The sequence below is a fragment of the Vidua chalybeata genome, chromosome 16 (assembly GCF_026979565.1).
Source record: "Vidua chalybeata isolate OUT-0048 chromosome 16, bVidCha1 merged haplotype, whole genome shotgun sequence".
NCBI lineage: Eukaryota > Metazoa > Chordata > Aves > Passeriformes > Viduidae > Vidua > Vidua chalybeata.
In genome coordinates this window covers 6,733,828-6,748,132 of record NC_071545.1, presented here as the reverse complement: position 1 = coordinate 6,748,132, position 14,305 = coordinate 6,733,828, and the positions used below count along the sequence as shown (strand labels likewise).

The 14,305-nt window shown below is 38.6% G+C and overlaps 1 protein-coding gene, 1 long non-coding RNA gene and 1 other non-coding gene across 8 annotated transcripts in view; 2 read left to right on the top strand and 1 right to left on the bottom strand.

Moving 5' to 3' along the window:
• Positions 1 to 9,169, top strand: part of MRTFB (myocardin related transcription factor B) — a 68,813-nt gene extending 59,644 nt beyond the window's left edge. For all 4 annotated transcript variants that reach the window (XM_053957209.1, XM_053957211.1, XM_053957210.1 and 1 more), the window contains 4 exons: positions 86 to 244; positions 525 to 662; positions 2,055 to 2,115; positions 3,765 to 9,169. In XM_053957209.1, the coding sequence (XP_053813184.1) occupies positions 86 to 244; positions 525 to 662; positions 2,055 to 2,115; positions 3,765 to 4,303 (897 nt within the window). In that variant the 3' untranslated portion in view covers positions 4,304 to 9,169. The remainder of the gene's footprint in view (positions 1 to 85; positions 245 to 524; positions 663 to 2,054; positions 2,116 to 3,764) is intronic.
• The window catches only part of LOC128795998 (uncharacterized), a 33,611-nt gene extending 20,159 nt beyond the window's left edge, over positions 1 to 13,452 (bottom strand). The window contains exons 1-4 of one of the 3 annotated variants that reach the window (XR_008433691.1): positions 13,026 to 13,438; positions 11,825 to 11,882; positions 10,818 to 10,908; positions 5,411 to 5,497 (exon numbers count right to left, since the gene is read on the bottom strand). This is a non-coding gene — a long non-coding RNA (uncharacterized LOC128795998). Of the gene's footprint in view, positions 1 to 5,410; positions 5,498 to 10,817; positions 10,909 to 11,824; positions 11,883 to 13,025 lie in introns of those variants that run through there. The other 2 variants (XR_008433692.1, XR_008433690.1) reach the window with 2 other exon arrangements.
• Positions 13,453 to 13,491: 39 nt separating this feature from the next.
• Positions 13,492 to 13,563, top strand: TRNAT-CGU (transfer RNA threonine (anticodon CGU)). Its single transcript has one exon. It is a non-coding gene; the product is annotated as a tRNA-Thr (tRNA).
• The last annotated feature ends 742 nt before the right edge of the window (positions 13,564 to 14,305 follow it).

Genomic DNA, 14,305 nt, shown 5'->3' with positions numbered 1-14,305 from the left:
TGCATTAATGTAATTTATCCAATATTACCCTTTTTTTTTAAATAAAAAACTCACAATCTGAGACTGATCTGTTAATCCTTTTCAGGTTTTTCCACCTGCCACATCAAATGCAGTATTTTCCTATCAGACTGCACCAGTTTCAACACCTTCACAATCTTTTATTAATAAAACATCAAACGCTAACATTCTCCCTGGTGGTAATCAGGTCCCTTCTGTGCAGAATGGACCTGCTGCTCCCAACAAGGTAAGGATATCCCAACAGTCTTCCGTAAAGTTCAGGTTTATATTATTATTCCTATATAACATGTGACTGTTTACATATGGCAGTTCACTCAAGGAAGAATGTTTTGTAGATTTTAATAATGCTTATTTGTGCATATGTGTTAGAGAGGGAGAAAGAAACTTATTTTATCCCTCTGATTACGCTAATACATAGATTGATGTGACAAAATAGAATAATCTGTAGAGCTTGATACATCCTGAATTCACTAAATCACATTATTTAGTCATTATTTTTCATGCAGCCTGGGTCTCCATCTCAAGCCCAGCCTTACATTGTTCAGCAGCCCCTCTTCAACAACACAGTGTCCAAGACAAAAGATCCTCCTCGTTACGAAGAGGCCATAAAACAGACACGCAATATTCAGCCATCACACCGTGAGGTACTTGTTTTCTCTAGTCTGTTAAACAAAACTTTTCTCTACAATTACCAAAACCATTGCTTGTTTTAGGTTTTGAATTTTTTGGTTGCTGTAAAGATTTTCTAAGATACCCTGTCACCAGTTTCATAACTGTGTTTAACCACTGGACCCCTGTTTCATTATTCTTTTATTAAAGTAGCATATATGTAAATAAGTCTTACAGTTCCCAGTTGGTGATACATCTAATTGGGATAATGCTGCTGCTGCTACTAACAGTAACTAGCCTCCAGATGACTTGTTTTGAGAATGTGGGATACCCAAACCCCACACTTAAGAGAGGAAATATGTTTATATTTTCCAAAGTGAGTAAACTTGAGGAGAATATGTGTTTATACACACAGGCAAACATGAGCATAGGTGCTTGCTTGAAAAGAGTTTGTACTAAGTGATCTTGGTGAACAATCCTGTATAGTGTTTAACCTTGATAAGGGTAAAAGTTCTTTTGTATTGGAGGAAATCTCTAAACAAAACTAATGAGTATTCCTAATTTTGTGTATTTCAGAACTATCCCAAAAGATAAAACCTTGTAGCCCCTTGTGTTGGTTGGGTTTTTGTGGTGGCAGATCTCAGGCACAGCTATGGGTGTCTAATGCCCTTTCCTGTGTCCTTGGCATGTGTGAGGCATCCCCACAGTGAGGGCACACAGGTTGTCTTAGGTCACTCTATCACTACCAGTCAGTCAGGGGTTCCCCACTGGATCTCCTGATGACAAATCACTTCCCATCCTTGGAATATAAGCAATGGTTTAAAACACTTCTTCAGACCTTCATGAAAGTCTCCACTTTTTCTAGACTTTCTGAATGAGTGGGTTTGTGGGGGGTTTTCTTACCTTTTGCTTAAGGTTCAGTTATTTAGGGAATGGCTGGTTAAAACAAAGATGAGCAATTCCTAAAAGCATACCCCGTCCTTTAAAAAATAAAACAACATAAATCTACAAATTGGGAAAAAACCCCAAAGACACCTAATGAAATGTATCTTACATGATGAACATTCACAGGCTATCTCTGAGAGACGGTAGAGCAGGGTTTGCAACCCCAAAGTGCTGCTGTTATTATTGCCCTGGTACAAAATGGGGCCAGTAACTCTCCTGATCCCTAGCTTCCTGCACCTCTCTCCTAGGTTGCCTTCATGAAGTCTTTGTCATGCTTTTTCCCTATTCCTTTGTACTGAAACAGCTACAGAGATTGCAAATGTTTCTCCAAAGTACCTGTTTTCTAGGTAGACAATTTAATATTAAGGATTTTCGTCTTTATTATAGGTTAGTACTTACATACTGTTGATAGGAACTAGGAACAATGAGCATAGGAAAAAATACCACACAAAAGAGAATAACCCTGTTCTCCTGCACTACAGATTTCCAGTGCACACAGTCAGCAGATGGATGATCTTTTTGATATTCTCATCAAGAGTGGAGGTAAGCTCATTGACAGCTGTGTGATGTAAAGATTTAAAACCTGGTAATAAAAACTCGCTGCTATAATCAAATGAGAATTCTTTTAGGAACAGGAGTTAGAATCTATCTAGCCTCAATGAAGTTAATTTTCTGAAAGTTTGCTTAGTTCCTTATTAAAGAAAACATTTACCAAAACACATACAGTGAACCTGCTGTGGAACTTCAATGCTTGCAAATTAGCTGAGGCAGACCTTTACAATAATCATTCAATTGATTAAAATAACACCTTAGGTTAGCACAGACATACTTTATCAAAATCGGAAAAGTTCAGCAAGTCCATAACATATTTATTGAAATTATACAAAGAAGAGAATAAGGTAAGAGTTAAAGCATGTTGATAGTAGAATTTCATTAAATATAACTATGTGTTATCAACTATAAACATCAATGATGCATTACTGGGAAAAATGTGCATGAACTACATGGAGACATTAATGAATAACAACTTTATGTCAGTTAAAATAAGAGAACTGTCAGAAAGGCACTGATATAACTAAAGTAATAAACAGAGTAGCTCAGCAATAAAAGAAGGAAGCTTTCAGCCATAGGCTTAGTAGACTAAGAAACCATTACAGTACTGGGACATGTTGTGGTGCCAAGCAATTCAATTAATGGAATGGTTTGTAGCTGCTGTCATGTAAGGATCTTGACAGGAGTGAATGCCAGGGCAGAGGGATGGGTTCTAGGCTACTCGAAGACTTTAGCCATATTCTAAACATCAGAGTATTTTTTTCTTTTTCAAAGCAAATTACAAGGTCACCTGCAGAAAATCTGAGTAGACTGAAATAAGTAACTTGAGTACTCAACAACTCAAGCTAAATTAAATCATCTTTATGAAAAAAAAACAAAGTAAAGCATTCAGGGCTGTTGCACTTAATGTAAGTAAGCTCTGCACTGAAAAGTGTTTCGTTTACTAATGTACTTCAGGAGAATGAGAAGGATGTGGGTTTTTGCTTGGAAAACCAGCACAAAATATATTGTCAGGTATATTTTTTCTGCTAGGAACATCACTTGTGCTAGAGGATTTATTTGCATATTTGTCTGTCTTGTTTTGAGGTTTCATTCACATATAAGAATAAATTGGAACTTATGCTTTATTTCCTATTATTGTTACTTCCACTGTCTTATATGTAAGTGTAGTTTTAGATTCTAGAATTGGGAATAAATGCTTCTTAATCACATAATTTCATCTCGTGGACTCTTAATTAACCAATGTGGACAGTACTAAGCAGGGATGAAACTGATGGTTTGGGTACTTCTTCTCTAGACAAGGAAATGTGTTGGTTCCATAATTATTCCAGTTAATGAGAATTACTACAAACATGAAGGAGATTAAGGTAACATCTAGAGATACATTCCTTTTTTCATCAACACTCATACTAATTGGCTGAGCTATCACTGAAAGCAGAACTCTGGGACTTTAAAAAAATACTCTATTGTTCATGGAGGCCATGCCAGAGTCTGATGTATGTGAATGAGTGGAGCAGCAAAGTGACTGTTACTGCACTTAATTCACTGTGGATGCATCCCAAAGTGGGCTGGAAGTTGTAAGTATGAGGATGTTATGTCATTATCTGTTTGAATTCAACAGTGGGTTTTTTTTATTACAGAGATTTCCCTTCCAATAAAAGAAGAACCATCTCCCATATCTAAAATGAGACCAGTAACAGCCAACATCACTACAATGCCAGTGAATACAGTGATATCCCGTCCACCTCCGCAGATCCAAATGGCCCCTCCTCCTGTGTCCTTAGAAGCAACAACCAGCTTGTCTATAAGTTTGGAAAACCAACTTGAAGCCCTCTTGGATGGAACTTTACCATCAGGTAATGAAATTCCTCAACTGACAAGCAGTAATGAGGACAGAGAGTCATTTTCTTTAATTGAAGACCTCCAGAATGATCTGCTTAATCACTCCAGCATATTAGATCACTCTCATTCACCCATGGAAACATCTGACCCACAGTTTACTACTAATAATTCTTGTCTGTCTCTTGACCTTCCTGATACAAATTTGGACAATATGGAATGGCTGGACATTACAATGCCTAGCTCCTCATCTGGACTCACCCCTCTCAGTTCTGCTGCCCCGAGTGTGTTTTCCACTGACTTTCTAGATCCACAAGATCTGCAGTTGCACTGGGATTAAGCTATAGCCAATGAGAACACAACCTGCAAGTCTCTTTACAGCAGAGGTCCATTATTACACCATTCTAATTGCAGTTAACATAAACTAAGACAGTAATTTTTGGAAGAACAAATGCTTGAAGCTAATTCCTTATTGATTTTCAAGTTTACAACAGTGAATCACTTTATGCACCTATCAGTAATGCAGATCAGGGCCCTCTGAAAGCTGTATTTCACAAGTCAAAAAAGGATGATTGTACTTCGTGATTAAAAGTACCCCAAGGTAAATGTATCACAGATACTTAAGAAAGAAGTTACGTCTCTGACTTTGTAATGCTTAAATGAGCAACACAACATGACTAAACTTAGAGTGAGATGTCAGTTCTCTGTATTGACCCAGTGAACAAATGTCTGGGAGAGGGGAGGTATCACTGCACTTCATTGTTCCTGTGGAAAGCCTGAGCCAGGTTCAGAACTAATTGTGAGGGCAAAGGCAAGTAGAAGCACTGGCTGGTTCAGTGAAATTTCATGTATCTAGTCTCTTAATTTGTTCAAATTGTTTTTATATTTTGCTTTTGTGGATTTTAAAACACTTCCCCCATTCTTTAATCATGAGGGAGGAAATTAACTGCATCCAAAGGGATATTAAGTGTAACTGCAAGAAATCCACTGTAGCTAATGCCAGGTAATATTGAGAACACTGAATTTTCTATAGCAATGCTCTGGATTTAATAGGTAGGTTTTAATGTGTATATCAGACAGTTATTTGTATACTCTTTTAACTTTATATAGCTTATTTTTGTGAACAGAGGGGAACACAGTGGTCTTCAAACAAGAGATTATTATAATGGAAGTAAATATCCTATTTTGCTTTGTGTTTGAGGATATTTGTTAGATCATTGAATCCAGTATCTCAGCATATTAGAAAAGCTTGAGGAAGTAGAAAAGTTTAATTAATAGTATTGTATACTACAATCCTGCAAGCATCTATGCAAGAAGAGTCCCAATGCCCTCAATAAAAGATGTTTGTAGGACGAGATCAAGTTGCAGGGGACAGTGCTGACAGGACAACCATAATTTCTTAAAAGAACACTTTGTCTGTTGAACAGCTTTGTCTGCCACTACATAACATCAGGGAAACCAACAGCTGCTCAGTGTGAATCCTAAACACCAGGATCAGAATGTATTGTTCGTTATAAGAAGGCGTATTGCATATCTGAAACAGAGAACAGCAAAAATTAAGCTCTTACCTCACAGCACAGCACAGCACGTGAATATTTTTTTAAAGCCCTTAGTAGTTGTTTTCAGAGTCTATTTTGAAAGCAGTTAGAAAAACAAACAAAAAATTAAAGTAGAACTAATATACTTTGACATTCTATGGTTGTCTCTCAGGTAATAGCTGTTAAATATTGCCATAGATGATGGAGGCTGATAATCAAACACAAAATTGGAATTTCCTATTAGGGAATTCCTAAATTAAGATAAAAGGAAACACTCCCTGTTTCCTGAAATGGGGAAATATTGTATGTTTTCTATTCTGAAAACTGATCTCACTGCATGGTTCTTTCCTCACCAACAAGCTTCAAAAATAAAGTTCTGTAGGACTGAATGAAAAAATGCCCTGAAGCTTTTGCCTACTTCTTGGAATAATGATATGTATCAAAGAAATACTGAAAACAGTAAGTAGCTGTTATCCATTTAGCAACCTTATCACATTTTTCAAAAAGAAAACCAAAACACAATCATGTTAACATCAAACAAATACTTTTGTCAGAAAATGTTATGGAATTAACTGAAAATTTGCATCTCCAGATATAATGCAGTCTGGTTTACTGATATGACAGAATTCCATTGGCTTCAGATAAAATAATGTATTACATCATTGATTCAGGGTTTGAACTGATACCATATGTTTGCATCATATCAATTACAGCACTTTAAATCATTATGTATCTTCACTGGTTTTACTGGCCAAGAATTACTGTAATACGAAATTAAGTACAAGAAAACAATCTTTGGAGATTTTCACTACACACAGTTGAAAGATATAATTCCTTATTCTTTCTTGCTGTGCCTACAATACTTGAGTACAATATTACATGTGGACTGTCTGCCTTAAGCTTTGATGGTATAGGACTTTTCAATAACAGTGAACACTTAACATTCAACTTTTTGCATTCCTGTTCATCATCCTATCTTGGGAGCTGATACTCTGAGATACGAAGTGCCCTCGGCTGTTACGAGAATAAGAATTAAGGACTCTTGGTCTGATAGGAACAACTCTGAATGAAATTTAGTGTTCTGCAGTACTGTCAGTTTATTATGTGTGATACACCAGACATCATACAATATACGTGTGGTTAGAGTTATCCCTTTTTGACCCTGCCTCCTGATTAAATGAGAGGCAAGTAAAATAATTTTTAGAGGACAAATTAACCTAGAGCAACTGTACTGTCATTTTTGATGTGCATGTAAATACAGCTTGAAACTGGCAAAGTCATCTTGCTACAAAATTACCCTTACTGGCAGTGTAGAATGTTAATTAATCCATAGGAATCTTTGTGCAGAAATACACCTAAACAGTTGAGATGTCTTGTTATCAGTACGGTATAGCTTTCTGCTCTGAACGTCTATTTGAAAAAAAAAATAAAAATTAAGGGATCATTTTAGTTTCAGAAGTACAAATATTCTAGTGTAGGGAATGTGTGATTTCTGTACATTTCAGAATTGTGTATTAAACCTTATATAAAATGGTTTGCTTTAGACTTTGTTCTGAAATGTGCTATGTTTGCCATAGTTGTATATGCCTGTTTATGGCAGAAATAGGTTTTGCTTAGACTTTTGTGTGTGCATGTTTTACATGAAATTTTTTGTAGCACAAATACATCTTAGAAATTTAATCATGACTGTGCAGTTTGACTGCACAGAACTGAATCTTTCTCATTAAGAGAACAGTTGCAAAGGAATGCACTGGCACTAAATTTTGCCATTTAATGGCTGCAGTATACTAACAGAATGCATCCTATCAAATGTGGTGTTCGTAGGTCCTTCAAAGTAATTAAGAATACCTTTTAATCAGTATGAAAATCAAAAGTTGGTTGTTTACACATCTAGACAGAGAGAGCTCAGACAATGTTTTACTAGGCTCATGTTACTCCAGAGGAGTCACATCCTGTGTTCAGTAAAGAAATGGAATTTGCTGCACACTTTCAGTGCCATTCAGCATCAGTTACAGCAAGGAAGTGTACAGGCAAAATTTGTTTAACATTAGAAGTAGTTAAAAGAGCATTGTCATACTCTCTCTGACAATAAAATTAATTTATGGCAGTTGTTTTCTACAGAAATTTAAAGTGTAATCCAGCAATGTGGGCTTGCAGACCTGCAGAATCAGAATTTTAAAAAGCTGAGGCCACAGCTTTTAGAAATGATTACTACTTAATACTGACATTTATTTCCCAGATATTTCTAAATTCACCAACAAGAGTCACGTTCAGAGAAGATGGTGATCCAAACAGAAGTGTCAATATTAAACTTTTCTGTTACATAATCTTAAACATTCAGGTGCCTCAAAAGTGTAGGCACTGTAATCAGAACACAAGCACAAGCTGCTGAATTATTTTCAAGGCAGAGAAACTGCAGTTACAGGATACATTGAACTGGAAGGGCATTATGTAATAAACACACAGGAAAGTTCACCAATGTAAACAATTATTATTTGGATGGCATCTTAAGTGTATTATAAACTTAAAGCAAACTGTCAAAACTGGAAAAAATCTTCCACTTATCTCTAGTAAATGTTCTGTTGAAACTCTTTGTATTGTGGTCTATGAAATGACCTTTCAGTGACTTCTAGACCATACACCAGAAGGTATTTCATGTGAGATTGTGGAATTGAGTTACATATAGTATACACATGGCCAATAAAGAGCATCCATTAAAACCTGAAATAATCTCAAATATTCCTTTTATACCAGTTTGCTAGGAATAAAGTGCAAAAAAGAGACACCTACATCATTCTGTAGTGTCCAATACTGAATATAAAGTGTTTTTAAGTTAAAAGTGCAAAAATGTATTTGTAGAAATCTAGCCAAAAAAAGCCATTCTAGCTATGAGAGCAAATTCTCAAAAAAAAGCAGGGAATGGTTAATAACTATATAATCACACTATTTTTATAAAATTATACAGCTCAGATATTCAAAAGACAGCCTAAAATAAATTATAATAATATAAAAATTTAAATAGGAACCAAAGCATTGCCATTTATATTGCCAAAGGAGGCACTTTGTATTTTAAAACCTAGGAAATTAAGTCCCCAAAAACTTTTTTAAAATTAAGGATGTAGATATTTTCAGAGCTGTTTTTGATGTTTAACAGTACAGATTTGTTTTTGTTGTTTGAAAAATTTGTAGTAACTAATAGCACAGGCTTTTTTTCCAGATAGGATTTTCTTCACAGTACTGCTTGCAGTAGAAATAACGCTAACCCTAGTAGGTGTTTCTCTTCTTATTTTCATAGTCATAATTATGTCTTAGCATCTCATTTTGTGAAAAGAAGAAGATAAACACCTGTCTCTGGGGCCCTCTTCATTTAAGCACTACTTTACTAAATGCAAATTATGGCAATCAGGGCGTCAGTTTATGTATTGCCTTTCTAGAACCATGATGCCTTTGTATTTGCTGTTTGCACCCCTAAAATCAATTCCATATGTTTGAATGCCATATGTTTTGCACATTGTACTGTATATATGTAATGCATACTGTATTTTTATATGTGTACTACATTTATCAAATATTTTGTACATAGTGGCAATATTGTAGCTACTGAGGAAATGTTTGATATTTCAGCATTTTTGCTAAGTGTCTCAAATAAAAAAGGAAATCTGTGTTCATTTGTCCATGGTTACTACTTAAAATGAAAATATCATTCTGACTTTTATGAGTCTGATACATTTGGCCTAAGTTCTAAGTACCTTTCTCACAAAAAAAGGAGTAAGAATGAATCTGCACTTAAACAAACCCCAAAAGAATTATGGTTTGTCTTTAACATCAGAGCCAAAATCTGTAAGAACAGAGACTTGCAGAACCCTTGAAGTTTAGGTTTGGATTTCCATTTTTTTTAGCATTTTTTTTATATAACACCACTTACTCATAGAATGGCCTGGGTTGCAATGGACCTTGAAGTTCATCTTGTTCCCTGCCCTGGGCAAGGACACCTTCCACTATCCCAGGATGCTCCAAGCCCCGATGAACCTGGCCTTGGACACTGCCGGGGATGGGGCAGCCACCACTTCTCTGGGTGACTCACTCCAGTATCTCAGCACCCTCACAGTAAAGAACTTCCTCCTAATCCCCAGTCCAGACCTACTCTCTTTCAGTTTGAATCCATTCCCCTTTGTCCTCTCACTACAAGCCTCTTGTAATGCACTTTAATACATGACTTTCCCAAATTCTTCCAAGGTTTTCAAGATGTGTTGGGTTGTGAGATTTTCTGCTCAGCTTCTAGAACATCTGAATGCATTTTTTCAGGAGAATGAGCTGTATGCACAAGCTCCTTTTAAAGACGAAGCTGTTTTATTTAAATATGTAGTGTTCCACTTCGCCTTGTGAAGGCAGTCCTATACTAATCACCCACCCTTTCCTCATTACAGTCTGTTCTACACTGATGACATCAGAAATTTTAATATTTGGCCAGATATTGAAAACTCCATAAAGTAGTATAGTAATCAAGTGAGTAAAACTGAAAAAAATTAAAAATTACTAATAAGCACTGTAAATTTCATATAATACCTTTTCTCTGTGAACTTTAACAATTGTAAAAGTTTGTAGGCTGTATGTGCCACAAACTTACCTTTGATATCAAACACAATCACACACCAAACACAAATATTGCAAAACAAGTGCAGCACTTTTTGACCATGTATTTGTGCAATTAAGAAATTACAGCTGGAGTATAACAGAGATAAAGGACTTGTTTTGGTGCCAACTGACAGTCTGGGGGTTTGATTATTTTACAGTGACAAAATATAAACACATAACCTTCTTTCACAAGCTGTGTTCATATTACTATTTGATGAAAACACAAAACAAGGCTTGATAAAATTTGAGATTATGCTGAACTTTTTACACAGCCTAACCCTTGATTTTCAATAAATACTCAATTTATTCAAACATGCTCTACAGATGGCCATCAGTACATTTGTCTTTACTCTGTACCACATTCAGTGCCATTTGCTCCTGCCTATTGGCTTGTTGTTTATAGTACAGATGTTGCTAGAGGGACATATTTCTTAGAGTATTTGTAGTGTCTCAAGTCGGAGATGTTTCTTTGATGGTAAAGAAATCACATGGTTTCCCCACACCTCAAAGTATAGTCTGCTACTTTACCAAGACATTTCTAACACAAAATCAAAGTAACAAATTAGAGCTTCTGAGAGCCAACAGCCAGGACTTGGGTTTTTTTTTTTTCTTCAAGTTGTTTATCCATAAAAGAAATGAGAAGCTCTAAGATAAATACTTGCCTTCATGTAAAAAAATTACCTGTGAGTCTCCAGTCTTCTGTGCAGAAAAAGGACTGCAGGGCCATTTTGCCATCTACTGCATCATTCTTGAACCCCTTCCAAGACAAGTGCTGTGGATTAGAAACTAAAATAGTGAACAGAAATTCTTTCATACAGCTAAGTCAAAGTCAAAGCTCAAGTAACTGCAACTGAGGAGTATTCCAGCTCCTCAGCATCCCATAGCAAGTCTATATAAAATTCAATTGCACCAAATCTACGTAAATAGGATTGTTCCCCTGTATCTCAGAAGAGTAAGGGAATGTGTTGAAAGGCCTTGTATTGCACATGAAACAGACATCAAAGCCTCTCCTAAAGCACCACCTCCATCTCATATGTGTGAGGCTAAGGAAAGAATGAAAAAAAAAAACAACAGGTGATTATTCCTCCATCCAACAAAATCTCTGACAGTATATTTTTAGCAATAGAGTCCTTTAAGACTTCCCTTTTGAAAAGCCATGTTGTGTTTAAAAGAAGCTTGTGTCAGAAGAGAGCAGCCCTTAATGCACAAGGAGGATTCAGCATGGAGGAAGGGCTTTAACATCCAGCTCAAACAAGGGTAACGGCCAGCATAAAAGACACTTCCAAACAAAAGTATCCAGCCACTGAAAGAGCAATTACAGTTTTTTAAAATCAAGGTAACTTTTTAAATTACAAAAACTATTGTGATAAATCAGCTCACCAATAAACAGCACTTTGTTTAGACAGAAAGTTTCTCCAGACACACTAAGGAAGTTAGGCTCAGAGAGTAGACAAATTTTTTAAACCTTATCAAGCATTTCGTCTTAATCTAGTTAGAAGATCTTTATGAATTAAAATTGAAGTTTTCATCTCCCCATACAGTTAAGGAAGAACTTGATGAATAGAAGTTGATTTACCATTGAATACTATTCCCAATGCCAAGCGAATACAGTTATTAAAATGTAGTATATTTGAAGACATAAAACCCACATGAATTCCACCAACAATTCAAACAGTCCTTGCACTCACCACAGAATTACCTCTCCGCTCACAAGGATCCAAAACCATTCATAAACACAGATGTGAGCTGCACAGAAATTGTTATGACAAGTTACAACTGGCAAGTATGGCACATAAAAGAACATATTTTTTAATAAGCAAGTAGGCCAGAAGTGGCATATCATCAGTCAAACATGAATGATAAAAACTGAACTTTCTGCTGCCAGCTTGGTAATACTAAGAGTAACTCCTTCAGCCAGGGGAGATGAGAGGCTCTCTGAGGCCACCCTGTTCATAAACATTACAGGGGTGAGAGTTGAGGCAGGCAGCTTCCACTCCTACACACCATCACACTTCAAAATGCTGCAGTGATTACACTGACAAGACAAAAGAAGAATACAACAGTGCTATTCTCATTTCCCAGCTTTCCATAGTCCAGATGAGGGCCTGTGATGAACAAGACTAGCAGTTAAATTCCAGCAAGCATTTGGATTGGCCAGGCCATCAGTTATGCCCATAGGGACTGGAAAACCAGGTCACTTCTGGGGCAGTTTATTCAAGGTAGCAGCAAACACACTTAACAAAGGCTGACTATCCAGTAAGGTAATTCAAATTAAACACTTTTCACTGCAGGGCAAGCTAATTCAAATCACTCTGTCTAAATACAGGCAGGCATAGAGTTATCACAGACAAACCAACAAATGATAAGTTTTAAAGAAATAAATTTTTTTCATACAGTCAAGGTATCAAGCATGACTTTCCATTATGAGAGTTCAAAGAACATCCCAAAAGGCTGCGTATTTCCCTGCTCACTGCAGGGTAGCTCAACTACAGGACCTTTGAAAGTCTCCTCTAAGCCAAGTTATTTTGGTTCTATATCAACCTTGTAACGCACCTGCATTATGGCACTACCAAATCACTACTCTGATCTAAACCTTTACAATGGTACCTCTGTAAAATGTTCACATGCTTCTTCCACAAGGAAACCAAAACCACACCAAAAAGAATATAAAACTTGGATATCAAGCAACAGTTTCATGGAGAATTTAAACAGACCTCCACAATGAACATTAAAAGAAAACTAAAACTTCTGTTTTCAGGTCACACTTGTAAAAATCTAGGAGATCCCGTCTAGAAAATGTCTAGTAAATATATTTTCTGCAATTCACAACACTGAGTTTTTTTGAGGGAACAGCTACCAGGCAGCAAGTGTGTTTAATTTAGTATTTACCATTTAGTTATCCCAACGTTTTGCACTCCTGCTTCTCTTCTTGGTGGAGGAAAATTTTAACCCCGTTTTTTTCTCCCTCTCTAAGCCGCGCTGGCCGGTGTGAAGCAGCCCCTCGAGTGCCGTCTCCCGGCACCGCACCCTCACAGCCCCGGGGCCGACGCTGCAGAGGGCGCTGCCCTCAGAACGCCTCCACAGCCGGAGGGGAGGCTCCTGGCAGCTCCAAGAGCGGGTGAGAGCGAGAGACAGAGGGAGACGAAGGAGAAGGGAGAGTGAGGGCGAGAGCCAGAATGAGACGGGGAGCGGGGGCAGTCCCGGTCGATCCCTCCCGCCTCGTCCGCCCCCTCAGCGCCTCAGGGCCGCGCGCCCCCGGCAGGTGTCAGCGCAGGCACGCGCGAGGGCGGGCCGTGGGCAGGCGCGCGGCAGTGGCGCCAGCGATAGAAGGGCGTCAGGAGAACCTCTTAACGCAGGCGCGGTGGCCAAGTGGTAAGGCGTCGGTCTCGTAAACCGAAGATCACGGGTTCGAACCCCGTCCGTGCCTTGGCGGGTCCGCGCAGGCGGGAGCTTTCCCCCTCCTTTTTGGGGGGAGGCGGAGCCCCGGCCCGGCGGCCGCAGCCGAGACCGTTCCATGGAGCGTCCGGCCCGACCCGCCCGGCGCCGGCCATGGCGGCTCTGCGGAGCTCCGGCCGCCGGAGCGCACCGGCAGCAGTAGAGCCGCACCCCCGGACGGGTCCCCGGCTCCCCCCGAGCGCAGGTACCCAGCCACGGTACTGGGTCTCCCACCGGCGGCGGCGGCTCCTCCGGGCCTAGCAAAGGGTTCTGGTGAATGCCGTGCCATCCCTCCCTCCACCTCGGTCGTTCCTGTCCGTGCCTCAGCGGCTGCACGACAGCCTTCCTCACATCTGCAGGAACAGAACAGTTTTTCTTCGTTTTTTTCTTGGAGCCTAATCCTGTTTTCAAGAGACCCTCAGCTCAGCCTGAAGAAACAAAAAAAGTTTGAAATGTGAAAGGCCAAGGTGACTGCTGAGGCCAAGTGGAAGTCATGTCAAACGCCTTTTCTACATAGCACTCTTGAGGCAAGTGCTGGTGCCTACCTTATCATGCAGTCATTCCTGGGAGGAACAAGTGGAGCCTCTGCAGGGTCTTGTTAGAAGAGATCTTCCAGCTCCTTCAAACTCTTGTTTGAAGAGAGCCTTCTCCAGAGTCTGCAGCTATCCTGTAATCCCCGAGGTCCCTCTCATTGGTTCATCCCTACCCTGCCACCGTGAAATTAAATATTTATT